This window comes from Vombatus ursinus, unplaced genomic scaffold (assembly GCF_900497805.2).
Source record: "Vombatus ursinus unplaced genomic scaffold, bare-nosed wombat genome assembly UNPS02000749.1, whole genome shotgun sequence".
In the NCBI taxonomy this organism is placed as follows: Eukaryota; Metazoa; Chordata; class Mammalia; order Diprotodontia; family Vombatidae; genus Vombatus; species Vombatus ursinus.
Genome location: NW_020940527.1, coordinates 12,301,857 through 12,318,298, shown reverse-complemented (window position 1 = coordinate 12,318,298; position 16,442 = coordinate 12,301,857). Strand labels below are relative to the sequence as shown.

Sequence of the window (16,442 nt, the reverse complement as noted above, 5' to 3'; positions counted from 1 at the left end):
GCAAGAAGTAGTAGAGTATAAATCAAAGAGAAATTTTATATAGATGATAAGGCCCTCTGAGTGTTCTTATTTGAGAGTAACATCGTGCTGGTTGCATCAAGCCTTTGAATGCTGTAGAACCCGTTAAATGAGATCCAACATTGCTCAAGAGTTCAGCCTAACTACCCACATAGGAACAAACATGTCAACAAAGAACTGATTTGAAGGTGGAGGGACAGCCCATGGAGTTGGTCCCATCTCTCTAGATAAGATAGACAGAGAGACAGAGAGACAAGCAGACAGACAGACAGACAGACAGATAGGCATAACATCTCCAGAAGAATATCGATATTTTTTAAATAGGTCTTTCTTTCAGGGAGAAACTTGGAGTCATTAAAATCACTGGACAACTCTTCAAATGAAATACATATGTGTATACCCATCTATTTATTTATTTATATATATATATATATATATATATATATATACACATACACACACACATATACATATATATATATACATATATATACATACACACACACATACATAAGAGAGAATGTTTTTATTTAGATATACATACATGTACGTGTATATATCTACAGAGATAAATATCTATATAGTTCTAGCTATCTACACCTATCTATACGCATATATACATAAATATGTATGTATGAATATTTTGGATGGAAGACTAAGGCTATTTTGAATAGACTGAGGAAAGAAGGTCAGATTGTATATGAGGAATTGCACTGTTTGTAGTGACTCCAAGCTTCTCCCTGAAAGAAAGGGCCATTTAAAAAAAGGATCTAAATTCTTCTGGAGACGTTATATGGAAAGAATCATGAAATACCACAATGTTCCAAGAATTAAGGTGGTGGATCACCCAAAAGGCAACGCCAAAGGGCAATGGTGAGACTCTTGGTAGGTGTGATTAGGCCACAGCATAATGATTTGCAGTGAAGAATGGCATTGCAGAAGTGGTGGTAAAGGAGATGATCAGGGAAATACAAGACTCCTCAATCTCCCACATCACACATATCCAATCAGTTGCCCAATCTTTTTTACCTCCACAACATCTCTTGTGTCAGATGCTCACACACACACACACACACACACACACACACACACACACATACTGACCCCACCAACTCTTGAGTGAGACTACTACGGTGGCCTCCTAACTGGCCTCCCTGCCTCAAGTCTCTCCCCACGCTAATAATCTATCTTCCCCATAGTCACCAAAGCTATTTTCCTTAAGGTCAGGTGTGACTATATCATCCCCCAATTCAATGAACTCTAGTGGCTCCCTATTGTCTCTAGGATTAAATATTAACTCCTCTGTTTGGTTTTCAGTGCCCTTCACAACCCAGCTTACGGTTCCAGCCTCATTATACATACATTAACCTCCTTTCTGCCCTCCACTAACTAGCCATGCTGGCTTTTTTGATCTACTTCACATTGTACTCCATCTCCCCTCCCTTTATCTTTGTGCTGCCTACACCGTATGCCTGGAAAACTCCTCCCCAGCTCTGCCTCAGAGAAAGCCTTATTCCCTTTAAAATCCAGCCCAAGGACTATCTTCAACACGAAGCCTTTCCTGCTCCTGACTTCTAGAGACCCTCCCTTCCTTAAACTGCCTTGTATATAATTTGTAACAGGCAGCTAAGTAGATAGAGTGCTGGAAATTCCAGTCTCAAGATACTTAACCAGCTCTGTGACCCTGGACAAGTCACATGACCTCTGTCTGCCACATCTGCAAAATACGGATAATAACACTTACCTCCTAGAATTGTTGTGAGGACAAATGAGATAATATTTGTAATGTACTTTGCAATTTAAATGCTACCTATTTATACTTATTTTATATGCAACATATAATTACATATGCATATAATTATATGTGTATATAATTACATGTGATTGTGTGTATATGTGCAGTATTTTGACAGACTGAAAACTCCTTAAGTATAAGAATGACCAATTTTTGTCTTTCTGTCTTCAGCACCTGACATGATGTCTAGCACATCAGAGGCAGCTGGCGGTATAGTGGACAGAGCACAGGACCTGGGGTCAGGGAAGAGCACAATTCAAATCCAGCTTCAGACACTTAGCAGCTGCATGACCCTGAGCAAGTTCCTTAAATTCAGTTTGCCTCAGTTTCCTCAACTGTAAAAAGGAGTCAAAAACAGCACATTATTGCAAGGTTATTGTGAGGATCAAATGAGATCCTATTTGTAAAAGTGCTTAGCACAGTGCCTGGCACATGGTAGCTGCCATGTAAATGCTTATTCCCTTTCCGTCCGTTAAGTGCCTAATGAATGCTAACAGACTGACTGGAAAAATAAGATGCAGAAGTCATCTAGCAAGTAGGAGAGATAACTAATCGACATATTGATAAGTGACATTACTATGTGGTTGTTATTGTTTAGTCAGGTCTGACTCTTTGTGACCCCATGTGGGGTTTTCTTGGCAAAGATACTGGAGTGATTCGCCATTTCCTTCTCCAGCTCATTTTACGGGTGAGGAAACTAAGACAAACAAGGTTAAGTGACCTGCCCAAGGCCACCAAGCCAAGTGTCTGAGGCTGGGTTTGAGTCTTTCTGATTCCAAGCCCAGTGTTCTATGTACTGCACCACCTAGCTGCTACACAGCTTTCCATATAAGGATCACTGCATCACTGATCTAGAATTGAGAGGATTTTCACAACTCACTTTGTTCAACCTCTTTTCACAAGGAGGGAAACTGAGGCCCAGAGAAATTAAATGACTTGCCTAAGATCACACAGGTAGTTTGTTGTCATGAACTGTGGTTCTCTAACTTCTGAGCCAGTGTTTTTTTCCATTGTACCACAGGCAAATGCTTTCATCACAACCTTATCAGAAGCTGTAAAGAGCACTCAGATTTTTATAGATGAGGAAACAGAAACTTAGAGGTTAAATGACTTGTCTAATGTCCCAAAACTAACCAAGTACCAGAGCCAGCCCTCAAACCTGATTCCAGCACTCTGGTTAACCACTGGAATCTCCCCCTTCATTCCACCCCCTCTGTAATAAACACTTATTTCAATTACTTTCTGGTGCCAGTAGGCAAACATTACCTGCAATTCCCTAACAAAGTCAATAGCAATGTGCCCTTAGCTAATGTCAACCCTTCCTGGGCATTACCAAGAGACATTATTAATGGGCTCAGATAGGATCAAACTAGAACAAAGGGGGAAACAGGAAATAGGCTGGGTCAGAGGAATATAGGTGAGGTTTAGGAAGCAGAAGTAGGGAACAGTAGTGTTCGTGAGCACATTAAAACAAACACCATCTCACATTCATACGGTGCGTTAGAACTCACAATGTGTTTTGCTCAGAACTACACCACAAGGCAACGTTGTGCAAATATTCATTACTTCATATTCCAGTTTAAGAGATAAAACTATAAAGGGTCAAGAAATGAAAAGGCCTGGTGGGCCAGTATCACAGCTAACATATGCTCAAACCCAAGTTCTGTCAGCCAGGATTCCAAAACAGGTTTCGCTCAGGGCTTTTTCTGCTACCCCATATTGGCCTCCTGAAATGTAAGAACCTTTCAGCAAGAGACCATCATCTTCTTCTAGAAAAGGTGGGAAGGTTACTCTGGTTAGAATACCATCAATATTCCTCATTATGCCAACTTATACTGATCTTTCCTTTCCTGATGTCCCAGAGTATTTCAACTCCTGGGCCACACATTGTAGGTTTATGAGGCATCTTAGATTACCCTCTAATTGGTTCATGCATATAGACTTCTCTTTCCCATCAAGACTGCAAATTTCTTGAGAGCAGGGATTACCTCCTCTACTGTATTCCTCATGGTAACAAGCATGCCAGAAATCCTCCAAATGAGACTCAGTGAATTCTTCCAGAATGTGTCCATTATCAAAGACTCCATTTATCTTGTGGCAGATGGAAAAGCTCATCTGGCCTATCTTCCTATTTCCCTCTGCCCATGTGGTTCAGGTTCCTTCTTTCCCCATGAGAAATAACCCATGCATCACTCACCTGTGCGTATCGGTGAGCATTCCGATTTACTGAGAAGGAGTAGGAGATGTTTGGGAATCGTATGCTGACGGGCAGGATGGTCACATTGAAATAGAGTTGGAGTACCCCTCCAGGACCCTGGAAGTCGGTGTCATTCACCAGGACTCCCAACTGGAAAGAATGGTTCTCTGTGATAGGGATGCTTTGGTTGAGTACCAGTTCTGCAAAAATAAAGAGGCTCCATCAACATTCTTATAGATAGATAGTCAATCCACAAATTCGTACCTTGCTTTAAAGAGAATACTGATGATAAAGGCTAACATTTATATCGTTCTTTAAGATTTTTGAAGTGCCTTGCATTCATTATCTTATCTTATCGTCACAACACCTCAGAGGGTATTAGAGATGCCACATCTTCATTATACTGATGAAGAAACTGAGGTGCTGAAAGACTGAGTTATTTATCCCTAGTCCAACAGCTAGTAAATGTCAGAGGTGAGGTTAAAACACCCACCTCTCTTGAATCGAAGCCCAGTATTCATTCTGCTATACTACATTACTACAAAGAGTCTGGAAGAAGAGCAATCAGGACTGTGAAAAGCCTTGAGATCATGCCTTAAGACATTGTTGTAGGAACTGGGAATGTTTAGCTTGGAGAACAGAGGGACAGGAGAGCTATTTTCAAACATTTGAAAGCTATCACATGGAAAAGAAACTTTTCTTCTTGACTCCACAGAGTAGTGATGGGTGGAAGGGGCAAAGAGCCAGACTTTGGCCTCATGTAAGAAGAAACTTCTTGATCATTAGAACTCCCAACAGGAATGGGCTGCTTCAGGAGGTAATGGTTTTCCCTCTCACCTGGGATCTTTATGCAAAGGCTGGATGACAACCTGTAAGGGCACTGTTGTTCAAAATAAAGCCTCACTGGCTGTAGTATGCCGGTAAATGTTTAAAAACAAAACCAAAACCAGCTCTTTAAAAAGGAAAAGAAAAGAATATTATGTTAACATTCTACAGTTTCCACCTCCTCCTCCTTCCCTCCAGAGAATGTTAAGACAAATCTAATCCCTGTTCTACATGACGCTCTTTTGGATACTTGAAGAAAATTCTCATGTCCCTCCATTCCTTTCAAATCTTCTGTTTTCCAACATCCCAGATTCCTTCAAATGCCCTTTCTCTGCCATGGTGTTCAGGACCCTCAAGATCTCAGCTGCTCTTCTAACAGCATCAGCCCAACTACTTTTATTAATGTTGATGTTAATTGACTTTTTTTTCCCAAAAATCAAAACCACCTTCAGAACATAGTGATTTACCACCATTGAGGAAAATACTCCAATGTTTTGTAATCTCTGAAGTCAATTAAAAAAAAATTAGAATGGCAACATCATTGGAATGAGTAACTTGCCTAGCCACCACCTCTCCCCCCAACCCCTCCAGGGGACCACTTTAAACGTGATCAAACTCACTTTGCAGTTCTGGTATTTTTTTTTAAAAAACAAGCTCCCATCTTCTAAATTCAGTCTATGCACCAAAGCAGTGTAGGGCACTGAATGTATTTTTTAAAACCTCTTTAAATGAGGTCATTTCATAGAATCTGCTAGAGTTCATTTTCCTACTTCTTTTCATTTATCTGTTCTAACGCATCAGTTACTCAGCCAAGTAAGTGGCCTAGAAAGGTGCAGACAGCTGATGAGGTCCCAAATGCTCCCACCTCCCTCTCTTTCCTATCTTTACCCCCCTAAACCCCCTTACTGTAGTCGTGCATCATTGCCCGCACACGGCTTCCATTAGAGTTGTAAGAGGTCTCATTTGGTGAGTGCTCCACCCGAAAGAACTTAATGACCCGAGGGTCACTGGTTAGCATGGTGTGTATGTACTTTCTTGGGATGTCCCCAGAAGATGGTACCACATCTGCATCAAAGACCTGTAGCACTGCCAATACTGTACCCTATGAGGAAGCACAAGACAAGAGTGGGTAGGGAGGAGAAGGGCAGGGATTGGGAGAGACAGGAGGACTCTGACCTACTTTCATACAGTCAAAACTAGGGTCTCCAACCTACCACTGGGAATGGCTCTGACACGAAGCTAGGACCATAAAGAAATGGTTATCTCCTCTCTCTGCTTCTTTTCATGGGCTCCTCTTTGCTCTGTCACTTCACATTTGGACTTACCTCCCAGTTCTGTCACTAATTGGCTACATGACCTTGGGGACCCAGTTGCTTTCCCCCTCTGGGTCTCAAGTTTCCTTCTCACTAAAAGGAGTGGCTTCCAACAGAACACCTCAAAGGTCCCTTCTAGATCTTAAAATATACAAATCCTTTTCATGTATGGCTTAGAGAACTCTAATCATGGGTGCTAGAATTCATTTTCCCCCATAGAGGGCAGCAATTTTCCAAAACTCAGAGTCAACTCCCCAGAAGCAACAGATCTAATTGTCAATTACTTACAAGAGTTATGAAACAGTTGGGATCATAGCTCCTGATAAGGTATGATTCTATGAGAATCATAGAGCGGAAATGGGGAGTGTGAGAAAATTTATCAGAAGGGAGTAGTTCCCTACTACATTTTAAATAATATAAACTCTTATTTTAGCTTTTAAGGCCTCACACAACCTGGCTCCAACCTATCTTTCTAGCTCATTGGACATCTCTGTCTCTTTTCTTACATACACACACACACATACTCTCTCTCTCTCTCTCTCTCTCTCTCTCTCTCTCTCTCTCTCTCTCTCTCTCTCTCTCTCTCTCTCTCTCTCTCTCTCTCTCTCTCTCTCTCTCTCTCTCTCTATCTCCACACTATCTCTGGTCTCCAGGCTTTTACTCTTGCAGTCCCTCATATCTAGAACGCACTCCCTCCTTGCCTCTACCTCTTAAATTCAGTTCAGGCACTTTCTTGTGCAAGAAGCCTTTCCTGATCCTCCAACTGCTAAGTGCCCTCCTTCCACTACTTTCCATATATTCGTATCATTTCATGTTTATGCTCTAAGTATTTTTACACGTATGTATTGTCTCTCCCACTAGAAGGTAATCTCCCTGTGAGCAGGGAGCACACTTGTATCCCTGACACTTAGCAGAGTGCATACATAGCAATTACTGTGTTAGCCCACATTCATGGTGGGAACTTAATAAATACTTGATTTGCATTGCAAAAAGGCAATAATATCAGCCAACTTCTGGGCTCTTTAGGTTACTTGTTGAAAAAAAAAACAACACACACATCATAATCTACTCTCGTGGTTCCCAGGTTCCATAATCTGAATTTTAGGCAGTGACACCCCCCCAAAAACCAATGCCTCCTGCTGGCCACTGCTAGAAATGATGGTCACTGCAGGATCAATGGACCTAGACCTAGGAGAGATTTCAGTAACCATTTAGTCCAACACCTTTATTTTTTCAGTGAGGGAACCGAGGCCTAGAGAGTTTAAGGAACTTGTGGCAGTTTGCACAAGTATTAAGTGGAAGAAACAGGATGGGGAACTCTGGCGCGAGACCACGCCACCAATAGGGGCTTGCCAATAGGGAACTTGGCTTCCCCTAAAAGGATTCCTAGGAAAAGGGATATAGCAAGGGTGGGGAATCTGTGGCCTCAAGGCCACATGTGGTCCTCTAGGTCACAGGTTCCCCACCCCTGGGCTACAGCTTCTGGAATAATTTGAAAACATACCATGGGTTGCAGCTGGCTTCTAAGCCAGAGGGAAAAGAATCTGAAGACTCAAGTATCCAGAGTTCCCTGGAAAGAGCCTAGTTGGCAACCTATAAAACTTTGGAATGGCAGGTCCCCATTTATTACCTGCTACAGACTTTTCAATTCTTAAAAATTCTCCTTACAAAATACAAATCTCTGCAAAGGAAGAGTCATACCTTAATTAGGTGACAACTCAACGAGCAGTTAATAACTCAGCAACCACTTTAAGAACCAACAAGTAGTTACAAACTTTAAAATGGGACACAGGAGAGCTGTCTGAGGAGAGAGAGAACATGACTAGGGAGGGACAAGTATCACATAATTATAAAATCATAGATTTCAAGCAGGAAGAGAACTTGGAGGAGTCCAATCTGAACAAGAGAGACATAGAGAAGTCACGTGACTTGCCAATGGTCATGCAGGTAGTTAAAGTGCTGGAGGCAAGACTTAAACTGCTCTTTCAGACTCCAAGTCCAATGCTCTATCCACTATGCCACCTAGTGACCACAACTGGTATAAAACCAATTTTGCTGATCTCAAAATTTTGCCCTGATGCTGTGGGTCATGTTTTTGCCCTCAGCCACCAATGACAGAACTGCTTTAGATATAGAGGAGGGGTAGTAGCTTGTCAAGGAAGATGAGAGTTGGTCTGATAGATCCCTGTCCTACTACAAAAATTTATTTAAAACTTTACTAAAAGTTCATGGTCTATTAGACCTCATTGCTTCTTAGGAAGTTTGTTTAGTCATTTCAGTCATGACCCTATTTGTGGTTTTCTTGGTAAAGATATTGGAGTGGTTTGCCATTTCCTTCTCCAGATCATTTTATAAATGAAGAAACTGAGTCAAATAGGGCTAAGTGACTTGCCCAGAGTCACCCAGCTAGTAAATGTCAGAGGCCAGATTTGAACTCATGAAGAATTTCCCTGATTCCAGGCCTGTCTCTCTATCCACTGTACCACCTAGCTGTCCTCTGAATAGTGCTACTCCATTCATTTTCCTCTTATTCCTCTTCTTAATATCAAGTAAAGATTCAGCTCCAAAGTGTAGCTTGGAGTAAGCTTCAAACAAGCAAGAACTAGGGAAAACAGAGAATTCTGTGCCATGACAGGAGTCAAACACGTCATCACTGTGAATTGTATCTACAGAGTCAGTTCTGGAGCAACCATGTTATGAAAGGCCCAGCAAACTCCAACCAACAGAGAGAAAGCCTTTCAATAATTTTGCTTTGAGTTTGAAATGTGGCCAGAGGTAAGCACATTTGTGTGCAGGTGCATACAAGCAGAGGTCCCACTTACCTTCGTCCATCTATCCATGCCTGCCTTGTCCTTCTCTGGTTTAGAATTCAACCAAATGGCATGGTAGGCATAGTAGAAAAAGAATCAAGCAAGGTCTTTGTAGAAAATCCACTGGTGTATGACTTATAAAAGACTGTCACTACCATAAATCATCAGCTCATAGGTTTGGAGGTGGAAGAAATTTTAGAGGCCACTGAGTCCACCTCTCATTTTACAGATAAGGAAACTGAGGCACAGAAAATTTAAGTTATTTACCCAGAGTCACATCACTTAGTAATTGACTGAGGTAGACAGAAATGGAATTCAGGTCTTCCTGACTTCAAATCCAGCACTCTCTGCCCCAACTATCTTGTTTTCTTCCTTGGTCTAAGCTCTAAGAATGCTCTCTGCCACCATTTCCAAAATCCCCAACAAACCCCCCATACCTCTTTCCGTTTGTATTCCACAACTGCACTGGCTGTGTCGATGCCAGTAGGGAAATTAGGAGGTGAATCGTCCTCATCGTACACAGTCACGGGAAAGGGCACCATCACATTATCTTCTCGCAAACCTTCCCGAACTGTGCACTTGGCAACCAATTCATACTTTTCCTTTTGTTCCCGGTCCAGAGAGTGCCTCATGCTGACCTCCATGGTGTCCTTATCAGAATGGAAGGGAAGGTCTTCATCTAATTACCAAGGCAAAGACAGGAAATAACAATGTTAGTACAAAATTTTGCAAGGGAGGAGGATGGTGCCCCACCCAGACCACCAGATGCAGACACCCCCCTTGTCATGCCTCTGATTAGGCTGGCGGGGAGGGGGGAATGAGGGAGTAGTGTTGGGGACTGAAGAGACCAGCTAGCTATCTAACCTGACTCATTCCTGTATTCTCACTGTAAGGAGCAGGAGTCTTGTATAAAAATACCATCTGCATGAGGGACACTCTAATTCTGGCTGCCAATCCTCACAAAGGAGGTACTAAGGGAAATAAAGTCTAGGAAAGGCTAACTAAAATGTCCAAGATAGTAGCCTACACATGAAGAAAGACTAAAAATCAAATGAAGATAAAGACATCTAGCATTCAAATGACCTTATTCATAGTTTCAAGAATATTAAAACTAGTACAAATAACTGACAATTAAATAGAGTTGTAAGGTTTGCAAAGTATTTTACACAAGAAGCCTATGAGGTTACATTCTCCCCTTTTAATAGATGACAAAACTGAGGCTCAGTGACTTATCCATATCTGTACAGTCAATATGGGGAGATCAAATGTGAACTCAAGTCTTCTGGACTGCAAGTCTAACACTACTTACTATGTACCAAGCTGCCTTCATGGAGACACTCTAACTCTAAAAGACCAATAAAATCTCATCACTTTCCTCTTAAATCCCGCCCATGCTCCTGACTCCTTTTCCAATTATCTAATAAGATAGAAACATCATCTTTGCCTCTTTTTTCTTATTTCCAGATAACTTCTTGGCTTTTGTCAAGTTCTACCGAATATGTCACAGCTTCATCTTTCATGTCTATCTCCTGCAATTTCACTCCCATGGTCACTACCACTGTTCAAACTCTCTTCCTTTTCACAAACACTGTCTGTTCAGCCATTTCAGTCACGTCCAACTCACTGGGACCCCACTGGAGGTTTTCTTGGCAAAGATACTGGAGTGGTTTGCCATTTCCTTCTCTAGCTCATTTTATAGATGAGGAAACTAAGGCAAACAGGGTTAAGTGACTTGCCCAGGGTCACATAGCTAGTAAGTGTCTGAGGCTAGATTTGAACTTAGGAAGAGTCACCTTCCTGATTCCAAGTCCAATGCTCTATCTACTGCGCTACCTAGCTGCTCCTCATGGATACTGCAGTCGCCTACTAGGTCCCCTGACTCATCTCGCCCCTTTTCAATTAATCTTTCACCCTATTTTGAAAAGTAATATATACATGATGTATATATACATCAGATGTATATATAACATGCATTAAATATGAGTATACATACATATGTGTGTGCATATATAACACATTTATATATAACACATATGCATATATTATGCATATATGGGTTTGTGTGTATAGTATGTACACATGCATGTATGCATGTATGTATAAAGTGTGCAGGTCTGATCCCATTATTTCCTTATTTCAAAACTGCCTGTCCAGGGAAGACTCTATCATCTTGTCCCAACTCCTCAGCCTAGAATTCAAGGCCCTCTGACAATCTGGCCCTAATGGACTTTTTCCAGCCTTTGTTTTATTCCTCCCTTTCACTCTGCTCCAGCTAAATTGAATTATTTAACTCGGTACGTCTCGTCCTATTCTCTCCAGTCCCTACTCATCTTCATGTGCTATTCTCTATGCAAGGAACAGACTCACTCCACCCCTCAGTCTTTTCAAACAGTTTTCTTTCCAAGCCTAGCCCAGGTATCACCTCTGCCTGAAGCTTTTCTGATTCCCCTAAATAGAACTGATTCTTCTCCTTGAATCTCTCATACTACTCTGACTCCTCCCATATATTTAATCATATTCTAATTTGTGTTTTCGTTGTTTGTACCTGCCTTATTGATCCAGTGAATGAAGGAATGTACAAAGCATCAGTGCTCAGTATAGTGTCTAGCACATAATAGGTGCTTACTAAATGTTTACTGATTGATTGATTGATTGACTTTACCCAATCTTAAATCACTAAATGAGTGCTGGTATAGACAAACTGAGACTGGGAAAGGCTTTAGCTTAAAAAGGCCAAGGTCTCCCACTGCATCTAGGGCCATCTCTAGTCATCCTAACCTACGTCTTGCCACTGGACCCAGATATCTCTGTAGGAGACAGTGAGGCTGGTGACTGCACAGCTCTGTCTCACTTAACTCCAGTTCAGCTGCAAGTCAAGACATTACCTTCCTGATGTAACTGGACAAACCACAACAGCAACAAATGCTGAGAATACAAAGAAAAAACACAGTCCCTACTCTTAAGGAGCTTACATACATCTTAATGGGGGAAGAAAACATAATGGGGGTTCATCTTTGGGGGACGGTGCAATGGTCCTTGGGGTACGGTGTCAAAGCACATGGTAATGGATTTTTGTTTCTGTCATTTCCATGGGAGAAAAAAAACCTTATCTGTTTCTGGTACAGAATCCTTTGCTAGGGCCAAGGACTTTGATATTTCTCTCCCAGCTAATAGACCTTACTAGAGTATAATATCCATGAAGTACTATATTATTAAAAAAAAAATTCTCTATATTCTCAGTGCAACTTGCACAGGGTAGGTACTGAGTGTTGAATTCAAGGAACTTATGAAATGTATTACTCTGAGAGGCTATACAGCCTGAGTAAACAAACTGGTTTATTATTCTTCTTACTAAAAATATTATTAATGATAGCTGATATTTATATACTATTTATTTATATTAGAGAAGCTAGGTGGTGCAGTGGATAGTATTCAGCCTGGAGTTAGGAAAACTTGAGTTCAAATCTAGCCCCAGACCCTGTTTGCCTCAGTCTCCTCATCTGTAAAATGAGCTGGAGAAGGAAATGACAAATAACTCCAGTATCTTTGCCAATAAAATAAACAAAAAAAAAAGGGTCATGAAGATTTGGACACGACTTAAAACCGACCAAACAACAACAAAGCATTTATATAATAGTGCCTTAAGGTTTGTCAGACACTTTGCATGTTAGCTTATTTGATCCTTTCGTCATTTCAGTGAAGCAGATGTTCTTATCATTCCCATTTTAGGGATGAGGAAACTGATGTGAGAAATTAAGTGACCTGTCTGGTCACATAGCTAGTTAATGATTTAAAGATTCAAACTCAGGTCTTTCCGACTGTCCAGTACTCTGACCACTAGGCCAGAACTCTGGCCATCTAGGCTTCAGATAAACTTATGGATCATAGATTTACAAAGGGGTAATTAAACAAAGCTAAGAACACTGGGATGATGTTCTTAAACTTGAGGCTGACAACAGGGTAGACAATCACGATTTTCCAAAATTGTCTTTGGCGTCCTTGTAAGAGACGATATTATGTCCTGAATTAGCTGGACCATTGGTGAGACAAGGAGGAGATGGTCTGATGTCCTTATGTAAGCACAAAAAATAGAATATCCGCTCCTGCAGAATGTATGCTCCTTGAGAGTAGGAAGAGAATCTCTGTTTTGTCTGTGTATCCATTGGTGGCACAGTGGATGGAGCTCTGGACCCTGAATCAGGAAGATCCAAGTTCATATCTATCCTCAGACACTTATTAGCCATGTGACCTTGGTCAAGTCACTTAAGTTTTCTCGGCCCTCAGCTTCACTAGCTCTAAAACGGGAATAATAAAAATAGCATCTACCTTCCAGGGTTGTTATAAAGACGAAATAAAAAAATACATTTATAAAGCACTTTGCAAACCTTAACATGCTATATAAATGCTGGCTATTATTATTATTATTATTACTAATGTTGCTGCTATTATTATTATCATTATTACTTTGCATATAGTAAATGCTTTCTAGATTAGGTACCATTAGCAACAACCATAATCAGGCCAAGACAGTAGAGTATAAATATAACTGGATTTCAAGTCCTAGGATTTGGGGTTGAATCCCACCTGCCATTTCCTACTTGCATAATGCGGGGTCTGAATCTCTCTGGCTCCAGTTTCCTCACATGTGAAATGAAGGGATCGGAGAAGATGATCTCTAAGCTCCTTCCAGCTCTAAATCCTCTGACCCCATTAGCTTTGTAATGTACATTAAGAGCTCACATGCCTATGGCACTTGAAGGTTTATAAGCATTATCCTTACAATACCCATGGGGAGTAAATAGTGCAGGTAGTATCCCCATTTCCATGACGGCAACTGAAGCTCAGCGAGGTGAGCTGACTCGTCCAATGTCACTGAATAGGAAATATCAGAGCCAGAATATGGATCTGGGTCTCCCACTTCTAAGTTTAGTGCTCCCTGCAGGCTAAATGTGGTTAAGCATTCTCCGAAAAGTCTCTATTATCTTAAGAAGAGGGTGGGGAGAAGGTGTCCAGGAAATACCATCCTTACCTCTAAGCAACTGGTAGGAAATGCTGATATTTGGGCACAGATGCTGCACAGGAAGTAGACGGAACTGGTGGAAAGTGCCTGGTGGCTTATTCTCCCTGATGCGGAATGAGAGGCCCGTCTCCAGAAAGCAGAACTCCCTGGGCTTCAGGGAGCTGCAGGCTGGCATGGTGGCATTGATGATGGACAGCATCACTTTGGCACAGCTTGGCCAGTGGCAATCATTTTCCCGGAATGGCCTGGGTGAGAGGAAAACCTGAAGGTAGATGGTGAGCAAGGGAAATCCTCCATCTGCAGAGAGAAGAGATGAGACCCAGGTATACCTTATAAAGTCAGTAAGACAAAGTTTCAAAATAAAGCAGGTTATTTTGGGGAAGGTATCTGTCTCTGCTTTGGGGAAGCTTACATTCTAAAAGAAAAAAAAGAATAGGAACAACTGACATGGATGGATGGATGGATGGATGGATGGATGGATGGATGGATGACAGACAGATGGCTGGAGATAGATGTATAGATGGATGACAGTGATAGGTATGGGTAGATGGATGGATAGAAAGGTAGATAGAAATAGTGATGGATGGACAGATGGATGTATAGATAGAAAGAAAGGAAAGTAGATAGATGAGACAGAGATATGGCTAGATATATGTATATATTAGGTAATAGTAAATGGGCTTAATTTGTAGTGGAAAAACACAGGTAAGACTCATCTTAGGGCAGTGAATAGAGTGTTGGGCTAGGAGTCATGAAGACTCCTCTTCCTGACTTCAAATCTGGCCTCAGACACTTACTAGCTGTGTGACCCTGGGCAAGTCACTTAATCCTGTCTGCCTCAGTTTCCTCATCTGTAAAATGAGCTAGAGAAGGAAGTGGCAAAACTGCTCTTCACCAAGAAAACCCCAAATGGAGTCATAAATAGTTGGACATGACTGAAATAATAGCAAAGACTCTTCTTCCAGAGGTTGAAGGAAGGAAAGGCAGCAAGGTCTAAGGGCAAGAGCACTGGCCTAATGGTCAGGGGCTTTGGGGTCTAGTGCTGGTCCTCTACCAGAGCTTACTGTGTGGCCTTGGGAACTTGTTTAGCCTCCCTGGCATTTCTGCTCACCTGGAAAATGGAGATAATAAGCCCTGCTCTCCCTACCTCTTGGGGCTATTTTAGTGAGGGCATAATGACCCTGAATTCAAGCCCCTTTAAAAGAATGTCCTACAAATTAAGGTATTACTATAAATTGAGGACACTTTCATCATGGTTTTCGAAACATTCTCTCTTTCATCAACTGACCAAAGCTTACTTTAATGGAAGGCCAGCCTTTGGAAATCTAGCCAGCTTCTGACAGTGCTCAATTACACTTTTAAATCTCTCTTAGGAATAGTTTGCATGTTCCCTGATTGTGCCAGAAGCTAAAGGACTTTCAAAAATGAAAAAAAAATTTAAAATACATAATGGCAGGAAATCCATGGCCACACACAGTAAATTCAGTTTCCTCAACCCTGCTGAGATAGGAGGTGCCACAGTTTTCTCAGCTGTGCAAATACTAACTGTGAGGATCCAGATGATACAAGGATGAAAAGAGCAAACTCCAAACTTTTCTCTCCTCCTTTATCCTGCTTCCCTATTTAGGAGTCCCACTGGTGCAGTATAAATGGCGTTCAGTACTTGCTATCACTGCACCTGGGCAGATCCACACCTAGAGACAGAGGAACTTGGCATTTCATGAGTAGCCAAGGGAATGGGCTTGGGGGCCTTGTCTCTCCTCTGACTCTATATCCGTTGGCAAATGAAATGCATTAAGGGACAAGAAGATAGGATTCGTATTTGTTTAAAGGGCAATATCCACAGGGCTGCCTAAAATTGTTGCTCCAGGGGAACAAAAACTTTCTTCTGCATAGCCCAAGGAACTTCATATCCAATTCTTACCCATTCTTCAAGGACAATTCAAGACTCACCTCCACCGTGAACTCTCCAGCCACCCTCTGAATTTCTACAAAGCTTATGGCCATTCATGGCCCTTAATCAAGTTCCATCAAGTATACTATATGTAATCCCTAGTCTCCTCCACTATGCGACAAGCTCCAGAGGGCATTAGTAATCGTAGACTTTTCTTTAACCTTCCCCAATACCTAGCACAATGCTGAGTTCATAGAAGGGGTTTATGTGATTTGTGGGTAACTTGCATACATGTATGCATACATGGTGTATCTTTATTTATGAAACCCATATCCTACAATTAATATATACACATATCTAGCTATATCTCTGTCTCATCTATCTACTTACCTCTCTCTCTATACATCCATCTGTCCATCCATCACTATTTCTATCTACCTTTCTATCCATCCATCTACCTATATCTATCTATCGCTGTCATCCATCTATACATCTATCTCCAGCCATCTCTCTATCATCTTTCCATCCATCCATCCATCCATCCATCCATCCATCCATCCATCCATCCAT

The 16,442-nt window shown here is 41.5% G+C and overlaps 1 protein-coding gene across 3 annotated transcripts in view; it reads right to left on the bottom strand.

The window, feature by feature from the left end:
• The window catches only part of RET (ret proto-oncogene), a 161,395-nt gene that overhangs the window by 40,648 nt on the left and 104,305 nt on the right, over positions 1–16,442 (bottom strand). For all 3 annotated transcript variants that reach the window (XM_027857596.1, XM_027857613.1, XM_027857603.1), the window contains exons 3-6: positions 13,988–14,275; positions 9,396–9,637; positions 5,742–5,937; positions 4,011–4,210 (exon numbers count right to left, since the gene is read on the bottom strand). In XM_027857596.1, the coding sequence (XP_027713397.1) occupies positions 4,011–4,210; positions 5,742–5,937; positions 9,396–9,637; positions 13,988–14,275 (926 nt within the window). The remainder of the gene's footprint in view (positions 1–4,010; positions 4,211–5,741; positions 5,938–9,395; positions 9,638–13,987; positions 14,276–16,442) is intronic.